The 12,891-nt window shown below is 44.9% G+C and overlaps 1 protein-coding gene across 1 annotated transcript in view; it reads left to right on the forward strand.

The window, feature by feature from the left end:
• Plaat5 (phospholipase A and acyltransferase 5) overlaps positions 1 to 12,889 on the forward strand; it is a 38,133-nt gene extending 25,244 nt beyond the window's left edge. The window contains exons 4-6 of the mRNA XM_008834199.1: positions 6,468 to 6,576; positions 10,594 to 10,856; positions 12,806 to 12,889. Of these exons, the coding sequence (XP_008832421.1) occupies positions 6,468 to 6,576; positions 10,594 to 10,856; positions 12,806 to 12,889 (456 nt within the window). The remainder of the gene's footprint in view (positions 1 to 6,467; positions 6,577 to 10,593; positions 10,857 to 12,805) is intronic.
• Positions 12,890 to 12,891: the final 2 nt, after the last annotated feature.

The following is a 12,891-nucleotide window of genomic DNA, read 5'->3' on the forward strand; positions in this document are numbered from 1 at the left end:
CCAGAGTTGATTTTGAGCTTTATTGCATTGTGGTCCGATGGAATTGTTTCAATTTTTTTTGTATTTGTTGAGGTTTGTTTTGTGGCCCAGTATGTGGTCAATTTTTGAAAAAGTTCCACGGGGTGCTGAGTAAAAAGTATATTATTTGGTGCTTGTTGGACTATTCGAAAGATATCTGTTAGGTCCTTTTGATGTATGGTATCATTTAATTCAGACGTCTCTCTGTTCATTCTTCGTCCTGTTGACCTGTGTAATGGAGACAGTGGGGTATTGAAGTCCCCTACTCTTACCGAGTTGGGGTTAATCTGTGTCTTAAAGTCCTGTAGTATTTTTTTTATGAATTTAGGTGCACCAGAGTTTGGTGTGTATATGTTAAGGATTGTAATATCTTCTTGGTTAACTGTTCCTTTGATCAGAATGAAGTGACCTTCCTTATCTCTTCTCACTAGTTTTACTTTGAAGTTTATTTTGTCAGATATTAGAACTGCAATCCCTGCTTGTTTCTTAGTGCCATTTGCTTGGAGTATTCTTTCTATCCTTTCACCTTAAGGTAGTGCCTGTCATTATAGGTGAGATGGGTTTCTTGCAGACAGCAAAAAGATGGATTTTGTTTCTTATATTTTTGGTTATTAATTTTATTTTGTTTTTATGAGTGTATTGCCTGCATGTACATAAGTGCACCCGTGTCATGCAATGCAGTGGAGGTCAGAAGAGGGTGTTGGATTCCTCTGCATTTCCTCAATTATACCTTAATTTTCTTTCGTTGCCCCAGGGTATAGTTGTTTCTCTCTCTTCTCTTTGTATTGCTTCAAGTATTCTTTGAAATGGTTTTGAGGACATGTATTCTTTCAGGCTTTTTGTGTTATAGACATTTTTTGCTGGGTAAAGTATTCTGGGCTGGCATCCATTGTCATGTAGAACTGGAAATACCTTGGCCCAGGCTCTTCTGGCTTTCGTAGTTTGCATTGATAACTCAGCTGTAATTCTGATGGGCTTTCCTTTGTATGTGACTTTTTTTTTTTTTTTTTTTTTGCTGACTTCAGTATTCTGTCTTTGTTGTACATTTAGTTTTTTACTGTGATATGTTGTGGGGAGTTTCTTTTCTGATCCTGTCTATTTGGTGTTCTATGTGCTTCCTGTATTTGTATGGGGATGTCTTTCCTTAATTTCAGGAAATTCTCTTCTACAATCCTGTTTAAGTTCTGGTCAATACCATTAACCTTAAATTCTTCTCCTTCCTCTATGCCTATGATATGTAGATTTTGTCTTTTCATGGTATCCCATATCTCTTGCATATTCTATTTCTGTGTTGTTAAAAATTTTTCATAATCTTTGCTTGAGTGGTCCAATTCTTCAACTTTATTGTGTTGATATTCTGTTTCCATTTCATTCATTCTAGAGGTGAGGCTTTCCCCTGTTGTTTCAAGTCAGCTTATTGAGTTTTGCACTTCCTTTTTCATTTCTGCCTGAGTTTTCTTCAATGTTTCCATCTTTTTTGTGAATTCATTCAGAAGTTTACCCCTCTTATTTTAGCTCTTTGATTTGGTTCTTTAAATTTGTTGAGTTCCTTGATCATGTTTATGATTGTTCTTTTAAATTCTTTGTCCTCGGTTATCTCTAGGGCGTTCTCCTTGTAGAGCTCTTCTATAGGACTGGTGGAGTTTGGTGGGGACATAGTCTTTTGGCTTCCCATTTTATTATTCTTTTGTTGTGATTTTGGCATGTGAATTTCTTGTTGTTTGTGATTCTGATATAAGAATTAAGTTGAAGTATGTGTCTTTGTATTATTGGTGTGCCTTAGTCCTTTTCTTACTGTTTTTGTAAAGCTGGATGGTTCAAGTTTCAGGTTTTCTCAGGTTTTTATTTTGGAGGGAGCTGATGGCTTCAGAGCAGCTACTCAGGAGCACCCACAAGAAGCCCAAGTCGGGTTCCAGTCAGGTACACTCAGGCTTCCTTCTAAGGTTTGGACCCCTACTAGCAGGAACTCAGAGAAAAATTTGGGAAGTTCCCTAAAGGGGCACCGATTTGGGGACTCTCAGTCAGTCTGCTGAGTTCTCAGTCCCTATGCCAGAGGGAGGCCAGAAAGAGGCACTCTCTGGAGGTCTGCTGAGATCACAGCTGCTACATAGATGGAGGTTGGAATGCACCCTCTCAGGGTGTCTGCTATGATCTCAGCCTTATCTTTTTCCAAAGCCAGGTCTGCCCCATGACCTTGGGTGGGGACTCACGCAATTGCAGTTAGGTGGTTGGGTATGGCACAATTAGGGGATGCTCACTACCATGGCACAATTAAGGGAATCTCACTGCCATGTGGAGGCAGGATCCAGGTGCTATCAGGCAGTCACCTGTATTCTCAGCCCCTATACCAAAGTGATGCTGGAAAGAGGCACCCTCTGGCAGTCTGCTGAGACCACAGTACACAGATGGCGGTCAGAACCCTCCCTCTCAGGCTTTCTGGTAAGATCTCAGCCTTATCCTACCAAAGCCAGGTCTGCCCTGTGGCCTTAGGAGGGGCCTCACACAATCCCAGTTAGGGGGTTGGGTATGGTGCAATTAGGGGAAGCTCACCACCGTATGGAGGCAGGCTTCTGCGGCTCTCAGGCAGTCTCCTGAGTTCTCAACCCCTATGCCAGAGGGAGACTGGAAACAGGCACTCTCTGGAGGTCTGCTGAGATCATAGCCACTACACAGATGGAGGTCAGAACCCACTGTCTCCCCTTCTGACTTTTTAAAGCTCTACCACTGAGTCATGTGTAATCAAGGCCAAGAGTCAATCAATGCTCAGTATGCTCTGTTCGCAGGGGAGAACATTTAGTGTGACTCCTGTCTGTGTGAACCCCACTCTGATTTTCGTTCACTATACTCTCCATGTCAGTGCTGCAGCCTAGAGCACCGAGGAGACCAGGAAAACTTCAAGTTCTCAGATCCCTCCCCACCAACTCCAAAACCTTCTGTTTCTGGTGTCACAAAGGTTGGCCAACATCATTGATGACTGGAAATGGGATTTCATTAGCTCATCTTCTGGTGTCGACTTGGCATCATCATGCGCTGTGCTGTTGTCCTGGCATCAGTTCTAGGAAACATCAACCAGGATCTTTGGTGTGTACCAGCTTGTTGTCCCATCAGTGGCAGTGAAGCAACAAGGTTGCCTGGGAAGCAAGTAGCTGCTTGGTTGGCAGGGAAGCAGGTGATTGCGCATTCCTAGAAAGAGCAGATATGAGCATCTGCTGGTTCAGTGGTCCGGATGAAAGGGGAATGTCATAGGACAGGACTCTCATGTACAGTGAGATGGAGTCAGTGGTTGGCTCAGAGGTAGCACATGAGCATACCTGGGGGAGGTGCTGTTGACTGGCTTAGGAAAACTGCTCCATACCACTGCCTTAGCCCTCCCCACCCTGATCAGTGCCAGAAATAGCCGAGTTTGAGTGAACTGAGCTTCTGCATTTGTGTTTAGACTTAAGCTCATCCTATGTCCATGGTGGCTATGGCCTCCCCTCCTCTTTCTCTCTCTCCCTCACTACTCCTTCCTCCTTCCTCCTCTTCCTCCTCTCCCACTTCCTGCTTCTCTTCTTCCTTCTCCTCTTCAGTGAGGATGAGCCTAAAGGCTTCAGTGTCATGTGTACATAATAGAAATGGTCCCAGCTTAGTGCATATAGATCACTTAAATGCATTACATTGAATAAGTGTCTCTTTTTTTATGTGCAAAAGGAAAAAAAAAATAGAAAAATCCATGAAGAAAAAAGACACTCTAAGGAGTCTGGGTGGGTCACTAAACAAACGACAACAGTCATTGGCTGGGAAGAGGGACTCAGAATCCAGAGAAGTGAAATCTTTGCAGAAATGGATGCAATTGGAATTCATTATGTTAAGGGAAATAATCCAGACTCAGCAAGATGAATCCCACAGGCTTTCTTTCTCTCATGTGTGGAACCTAGATTTAAAAGGTTGTGTTTGTGCATGAGTGTGTGTGTGTGTGTGAGAGAGAGAGAGAGAGAGAGAGGGAGAGATAGAAAAATGTGTGTGTGTGTGAGAGAGAGAGAGAAAATGTGTGTGTGTGTGTGTGTGTGAGAGAGAGAGAGAGAGAGAGAGAGAGAGAGAGAGAGAGAGACCTTAAAGAGGTGGGAAACAGGATAAGGGAATTAAAACAATTGGGACTGGAGAGATGCTCAGTGGTTTAAGAGCTCTGGCTGCTCTTGCAGAGGACCTAGGTTCAGTTCCCAGCAGCCACATGGAGGCTAATAACTGTAACTCCAGTTCCAGGGTATCCTCTGACCTCTTTTGACCTCCATGGACATTGCATACACAGATGCACTTACATACATGTAGGCAAAACACTCATACACATCAAATAAAAATAATTTAAAAATACTTTACAAAGCAATTCTAAACCTGCATCAGCACATGAAAAATTTGAACCTGTGTTAAAATTTAAAAAATGAATGCTTGAAATTTAAACGTCCTTATGGACATTTAAAAACACTGTTCTCTGATCCCTTTGCCAATTTTCAAGACAGAGGCATGTGGGCAAAATACTCCTGTTAGCATGTGAATCACGTCAGTCATTCCTTCCCCGCATTCTTCAAAGGTGAGGAAGATGTCCTCTCTGCTCTTCCCTTGCTGCTCGTTCTCTCGGCCCCCTGAGCCTCCCCGTGCACTTGCGCCGTCACCTGCTGTTCTCAGAGCCTTTAGCTCTCACCGTCTTCAATACACTTCTATTTCTGGCTTTAGAGAACTGGTTAAAGCTACTTCTCACTTCGTGGTGCTAAGATCCAAGAAACGTAATTCATTTTAAAGCCTTAAGAGGAGTCTGTTTTTTGTAACCCAAGGCTGGTTTGGCGCGCCCTCTAGTGGCCCAGCTCTGGTCACCGCATTTCCCTTTTCAGTCAGGAATGGAGAGTTGCTGATTTAGGAGCTGGTTCTGTGGTTGACTTGCTGTGGAACCTTAGGAAACTCTCTTATGTCTCTTTCAGTTCATTCTATGAAGCATTGTGGTGAGGACTGTGTGCCTTGTGCCCATACAAAGGAATCCCAAAGCAAAGATTAGGTTAGAAGAATTGCCCAAGATAATTATTCTAAAGAGTCTGCAAATCTGACCAATGACATAAACACATTGAGAAATATGAATTTAAGGTCTGTTTTGGAGCTCAGAAAAAAGTCATGAAGTCTGCTGTACTTCAGGGTGGCCTGTGAGGACGGATGGGGCATGCTGAGGTGACCGGACAGAAGCCTCTTCAGTCCTCTGTGGGCATTGCACAACACAAGTGCACTTACCTACATGCAGGCAATTCAGTCATACACATAAAATAAAAATAATAAATATTAAAAAAGTAATTTAAAAAGAATATTTGAATAAAAGAGTTTATGCTTGTGGTTTGGAAGATTCTTTATTGCCAATCTTTACCAAGTCAATCTATAAACTGAATGCAATCTCTTTTAAAATACTAATCATCCTTTTTCTGAGACCCAACAAAACAACAGCAGTAACAATAAAAGTCATGAATATGGGAATAAAAGGAGGGGGAGGCCTGAGGGAGGTCAGAGATGGGGGAGGGGATCATAACAATCAGACTGAATGTTATACATATATGAAATTGTCCAAAAAACCAAGTAAAATTATAGAAATACCAGTAGTATAATTTTTTTGTATATGTGGAGTGAAAGATTTTCTTTTCTTTTTTTTTTTTTTCGGTCTTTTTGAGACAGGGTCTCCCTGTAGCCACAGCTGTCCTGGAACTCACTATGTAGACCAGGCTGGCCTTGAACTCACAGAGATCTGCCTGTCTCTGCCTCCCAAGTGCTGGGACTACAGGCGTGTGCCACCATGCCTGGCTGGAGTGAAAGATTTTAAAGTTTGTATGGAAATGTTGAGGACCCAGAATAGCTAACATGATATTGAAAAAGAACAGAAGTGATTAAGCCAAATGTGGTGCATTCATACAATACATATTGAGACCTGCTATTGTGTGAAGGAAACATGGACACTTACTAAGTGAAAGCCACACACAAGAGCCTGGTGTTGTATGATTCTATTTGTAGGAAATGTCCAGAAAAGGTGTGAGGGTGCTGGGAACTGAGGCAAGGTCCTCTACAAAAGCACTAAGGGCTTTAACCACTGAACCATCTCTCCAGCCCCTATGTCTGTGAATTTTTGTTCTGACAAATGGTTTTTCCCAGTTAGGAAAATAGGGCTAGAACTTTGGAGAGAGATAAAGTCTTGTGGAAATTTGTAAACTTGGGTGTCAAGTGGATGTGTGGGGTAGCTTATAACTCTCTTGGCTCTGACTTGCTAGCCTGGGCAGAGCAAGCAGAGCCTCTCCCATTACCACTCCTTGGACACTCTTGCAGGACAAGGAGGCTGTCCAGGAGAAAGAACTAAGATTAGAAATTTTATGTTAAAGAGCTCATTACTGGAGTAATAAAGTCTTCCAGCAGTATAGTTTATCTCCTCTCTTGTTTTCTTATCATAGAGCAAAGCAAAACCCAGACCTGGAGACCTGATTGAGATTTTTCGAATTGGCTATGAACACTGGGCCATCTACGTGGAGGATGATTGTGTGGTCCACCTGGCTCCCCCAAGTAAGAGTGGATATGTTATTGAAATGCCAGTACAGAAGTTCCCAGAGTAGACAGGAGAATAGCCAATGACGGTGACCCTGAGCCACTGTCCTTTAGCAAGAAAATGTTCCTGGACCTTTATTTGCTGGGTTAGAGCTTGATCTCAGTACACCAGTAAATATTGGGGGTCCGGCACTGAGTTACAGGAGTGTGGCATGTCCCACCAAATCCCCTTCAACCTTTGCTTTCACTGCCAACATTCAGCCTCCTTCCTCATATTTCTGAAGACACCAGGGAGGGGAAGATGGTTATATGTCACTTGTTTCCTGTTGTCCCCAAATGCTGCTTCCAGCTTCCTGATCACCTTTGGCATTTTCCTGTCCAAAGGTGGAAGGCTCCTTCTTCCAGTGGACTCCAGGCTGCCTCACCCCGAATGTTCACAGGAACCTCATTTTATTTCTCCAGGCAGCGTTAACACAAGACTGAGATTAAACTTGTGACTTGCTAAAGTGAAGTGTTGACTTGAAGGGGGACCAGGTTGTGATGACAGAGGACAATCAGTGCAGAGTGTGAGACAATGAAAATTCAATGTCCAGAACCATTGCTCACAGTGATCGCCTCAGGAGCCTGGACCCTGAGGATGGGGCTGGAGGATGGGGGAGGGGCGTCCCACTCAGAAGCCTTTTGAATTTTGTTACCTGGGTAGCTCTTGCTGGTTTAAAACGGAATCACAGAAGGGCACTGCAAAGGTCTTTGGCCACAGCTGGTTTTCAGCTCTGACCCCCGCATTCTCTCTCTTGTCCCATCTCCTACCTTTCCAGGACCTTCCTGCAGATGAGGACCCTTTCCCATCTCTTCTCAGCCCCTTCCACTTCCCGTGTCCACTTCCTGTTTCTTTTTCCTGTCCGGGAGTCTAGTCAAAGATGTTCAAAACTTACCTCCACCTCTTCTTTGCAGCCTTTGTCCAGGAGTGTCCCACTTGTAGAACTGGAGGGATGGTAGTAGTTATCCGCTCCCCCATCAGATCTTCCTGTAAAACTGAATTCTGCGTCTCTGCTCCTGTTCATCGTCACATTGGTTCCATGACACGCTTCCCTCTGTGACCATTGCAGGGGCAAAACAGAGCTGTTAGTTAGGCCAGTTAGCTGTTGTAAAATCAGCAGACTGTCCTTGAATATGTAAGAAGAGAATAAAGAACACATTGTGCCCTTGGACATCCTAGAATGAGAACACGTTGCTTGCGTATCCATGGGGCTGTAGCAGAAAGATAATCTTTAAAAAAAATTTATATTATTTTTATCTTATGTCTATGAGTGTATTACTTGCATGTAGGTAAGTGCACCTGTGTCATGCAATACCCGTGGAGGATAGAAGAGGCTGTCAGGGTCCCTGGAACTGGAGTTACGGACAGTTATCAGCTGCCATGTGGGTGCTGGGATTCGAACCCTGGTCTTCTGCAAGAACAGCCAGTGTTCTTAACTGCTGAGCCATCCCTCCAGCCCCAAGAAAAATAATCTTTTAAGAAATTTAAAAAAATAACATGCATTTATTATTTTTCCTTTATGTGTATGAGTGTTTTGCCTGCATGTATGTAAGTGCACCGTGTGTGTGAAATGCCCTGGAGAGGTCAGAAGAGGGTATTGGAGCCCCTAGAACTGCAGTTGTGGATGGTTATTAGCCACCATGTGGGTGCTGGGAATCAAACCTGGGTTCTCTGGAAGAGCAGTAAGTGGTCTTAACTTCTGAGCCAACTCTCCAGCCCCAAGAAAGTTTTGTTTTTAATTTACACAACAATGGTAGATATTTGTGGGGTACAGTGTCATGTTCCGATACATGTTTATACTGTGTGGTGATGATGTACAGGCAATTAGCATATCCATGCCTTCTAAGATTTAGCATTTCCTTTTTTGCATGTGCATGTACTTGTGGTGTATGTATGTGTGTGTATGTTTGCATGTGTGTTGGTGCATGAGTATGTTTGGGTGCACATGTGCGCGTGTGTGGAGGCCTGCAGTTGATGCTTTATTCCTCCACTGCTCTCTGTATTTTATGTACTGAGGCGGCGTCTCTCACTGAACCTAGAGCTCAGCAAGTTTATGTAGCGGAGCTACGCAGAAGGCCCTGGGATTCCCCTGTCTGCCTCCCAAGTGCTGGGATTACAGGTGGCCACCATTCCTGACCAGCTTTTATGTGGGTTCTAAGGACTTGAACTCTGGTCCTCATGTTTTTGTGGTAAATGCTTTTATCCAGTGAGGCTCCCCCTCCCTCCAGCCATGCTATTATTTGTTTTTGATGAGAGCATTCAAAACATCTCTTGTGGCTGGTTTTTGTTTTTGTTTTTAATTTTTAAAAATCTTTTTGAGACAGGGTTTCCCTGTAGCCTCAGATAGCCTGGAACTCTCTAGGAGACCAAGCTGGCCTTGAATTCACAGAGATCCTCCTGTCTCTGCCTCCCAAGTGCTAGGATTAAAGATATGCACTGTCTTGCCTGGCATGTCTGTCTTTCCTTTAGAAATTCTTTTTAGATTTATTCTTTTTTAACTTATGTATATGAGTGGATTGCCTACATGTGTGTATGTGCTCCTGTGCCGTGCAATGTCCCCAGACATCAACTGTCCCCAGAGGACAGAAGAGGGAATCAGATCCCCTGGAACTGGAGTTTTGGGTGGTTGTTAGAGGCCATGTGGGTGCTGGGATTCAAACCCAGGTCTTCTACAAGAGCAGCCAGTGCTCTTAACTGTGGAGCCATCTCTCCAGCTCCACATATTGGTTTTTTCATGACCACTCAGGTGGCCTTGGGCAACTTTCTGACCCTCTTGGAGTTTCTGTGTCTTCTAAGAATTGAGGTTGAGAATATAGCAGTTTTCAAATGTTTTTTTTATTTTCTTTTTTAAAAAAATATTTTATTTATTATTTTTATGTGTATGTGTGTATTGCCTGCATGTAGGTAAGTGCATCCATGTCATACAATGCCCACAGAGGACAGAAGAGGCTGTTGGATCCCCTGGAACTATAGTTATGGAAAGTTGTTAGTTGCCATGTGGGTGCCGAGATTGAAACCCGGGTCTTCTGCAAGAGCAGCCAGTGTTCTTAACCACTGAGCCATCTCTCTAGCTCCTGTTTCTTTTATTTTCAAAGGGGTAAAGCCTTATTTTTAAACAAAGCCTTAATGAAAATCCCTGTATTTGATTAACAGTGAAAGACAAGGGCCCTGGGTAGACACTGGTGGGCATGAGTACCATTCAGGGTCTGAACTGCTTGATTCCACCCCCTTGCAGTGGTCAAGTGGGAGGTGTGTTATGGAACCACTGTCATTGTGAACATGACAGACCCTTTCCCAGGAGGTGACACACTGAGGGTGGAGAGATGTGATGTCTGATTCAGAAACAGAACTCAAATTCTCGGACTTGGTCAGGCCAATACACCAGTCCAGGGTCACATGATGAAGTCTTTCTAGAGTTACTAGTAAGAGATTCTTCTGAGGGTGGAGAATAGAAATACCAATACTCAGGACAAAAGATTTCTTGGGTGGCTGGGGAGACAGCTCAGTTGGTGAAGTGCTTGCTATACAAACATGAGGAACTGAGTTCGGATCCCCAGCACCCATGCAAAATGCTGGGCTTGGCAGTGCATCTCTGTAATCCCAGCACTGGGGAGGCAGAGACAGGGAATCACTTGGGTCTCTGGAAAGCCTGTGGCCTATTGGTGAGCTCTAGGCTCAGTGAGAGATCATGTCTCAAAAATGAGGCAGAAAGCGATTAAAGAATATACTTGACATTGACCTCTGATCTCCATATATGTGTACACAGAGACATGTACATGTGCACCAACAGATATGTGCTTCCCTTTCCCTAAACCCCCAAAGCTCTCCTGGGACAGTGTTCCTCTGTGGCACATTTAATCCACCCCCTCCACCATGCCCTTTATTGACGGGGCAGCAGGACCTCATAGGAAGTGGCTTACAAAGGTCTGAGGCGGACCGGGTGTATCCTTCCCCTCTGCTCAGGTGGCTCTTCACTGTGTGTCTTTGTTCTCCAGGTGAGGAATCTGTGGTCGGCAGCATCGCTTCCATCTTCAGCAACCATGCCGTTGTCAAGTACAGCCGTCTGGAGGATGTGCTGCACGGATGTTCCTGGAAGATTAACAACAAGCTGGATGGGACTTACTTGCCCCTGCCTGTGGACAAGATCATCCAGCGCACAAAAAACATGATCAACCAGATAGTCCAGTACAGCCTGATTGAAGGGAACTGTGAGCACTTTGTCAATGACCTCAGATATGGCGTGTCCAGGAGCCAGCAGGTGTGTTCCCCTGTGCTCTGAAGGTGGCTCCTCATGTCGCTTTGCTGGGCTCTGTCAGTTCATCCATGAGCAGAACGGCAGCCTCTAGTTTCATGATACCGTTCGCTGTGTTCATGGGGCCCTCTGCTCCTACAGGACTGCGGTGGTCTGGAGTCACTGTCACCTCTGTTCCCCCACAGAACAGATAGAAGCACTATGCTAACAGGAAGACCATCCGTTGGAGTCTCAGCTCAGCCACTGGCTGGGATGACCTCCTTGTTCATTGCCTCAGTTTCTGAGATTCTTCCACCCTTTGAAAAATGGGGATGGGTCAGAGTAGATCCTTTGTTCAGACTGGGAACTAGTTAGTGGTCTGTGGGCCATATCTTGGCTATATATTATTATTTTGAACTTTGAGTTGCTTGCTGATTCTTTTTTTGGTCTTTTTGAGACAGGGTCTCCCTGTAGCCCCAGCTAGCCTGGAGCTCACTATATAGACCAGGCTGGCCTGGAACTGACAGAGATCCACCTGCTTCTACCTCCTGAGTGCTGGGATTAAAAGCATGCACTGTTATGCCTGGCAATTCCTATATTCTTTTAAATTTAGAAATGTCAGCAAGAGCTGGGTGTGGTGGTACACACTTTTGATCCCAGCACTCAGGAGGCAGAGGCAGGCAGATGGCTGTGAGTTCCAGGCCAGTCTGGCCTTCAAAGAGTTCCTGGCCAGTTGGGGCTGCAGGGGAGACCTTGTCTGAACAACAACAACAACAACAACAACAACACCCAAAATGGAATTTTACATAAAAGGATTGGGATTTTCAGCTTCAATCAGTAGAGCAGGTCCTCAGGCTAGCATTCCTGTATACCGATCCTCTGCAGGGCCAAGTGATGGCTCTGTGTGTGTGTGTGTGTGTGTGTGTGTGTGTGTGTGTGTGTGTGCAGAGGGATAGATGTGTCACCTACCAGCTCCTGTCACATTCCATGCCTGACTCATACTGCATTTGGCTCTGTGATCCTCCACTGCCTGATAAATGAAACGTGGTACATACAGTACATGTGAAAAGGCCTTGAAACTTAAATATCTGTAATAATTTAAGCTGCTCTTGTTAATCGTTGATCCTTTCTAAGCATGAGCAGAGGGGCTATGTATCATCCCCTGTATAATACATGGAAATATTAACACATGAAATGCATGAAAAAAATCAAGGATTAAAGGTGGAGTGTGTTTCTTCTGCTTCCCCCTCCTCTGTGATTTTTATCTTCCCGGAACAGCGTGGCATCAGTCTCTCTGTTGGTTCCTTGTTGTTCTTCACCACTCGGTGAGCAGCAGCCTCCCTCCTATCGCCTTTGCTTTCTGCATCTCCCTCGGCTGAACTCTGCATCCTCTGCTTGCCTGTGCTCTGTTCTTGTGAGGCTTTGTGTTAGAAGCTTAGCGAGCTCTAATAGAAGTGTGAAGACCTCAAAGATGGAGGGGACGTGATAGGGGGCCCTCTGAAGGCCTCTAGGCCCAGGAGTCATGAGGTCATGAATTCAAGCTTTCCGTGTGAATACCGATTCCTATTTAGTTATGGCCAAGTGAGTGTCCTTTCCTGACTCTCAGACTCCCTGTTTGTTGAATGAGGGCCTCAGTGGCCGTAGCACAGCTTTTGTACAGATTCTTGGCCAAGAAGGACCAGTCTGGAGGAAGACTCTGTGCTGAGTGGCTCTGGGGAAGGAGAAAGGCCAGAAGCTCAGTGCTTTCCCAGGGAAAGGGGGACCTGCCCTGCCGTGCGGGTCCATCTTCAGCTGTCCTACTTCTCTGTGTCTCTTGAAGCTTTAGGGATTTGGGGAAAGTAGGAGAGCGTTGATGTGTTTCTCTGGGAAAAGACTCCAGGAAGGCTTGGTCCTGAGCGGGGTGGTGGGGTAGAAGCAGGGGAGGGAGTCAGCCTGTGATTGGTACCGACTGTGCTGTGAACTGGTGTGTTTTGCAGGTAGAACATGCCCTGATGGAAGGGGCAAAGGCTGCAGGCGCAGTGATTTCGGCAGTAGTAGATCGCATAAGACCAAAACTCTAACT

This window comes from Nannospalax galili, unplaced genomic scaffold (genome assembly GCF_000622305.1).
Source record: "Nannospalax galili isolate Female #2095 unplaced genomic scaffold, S.galili_v1.0 scaffold1677, whole genome shotgun sequence".
In the NCBI taxonomy this organism is placed as follows: Eukaryota; Metazoa; Chordata; class Mammalia; order Rodentia; family Spalacidae; genus Nannospalax; species Nannospalax galili.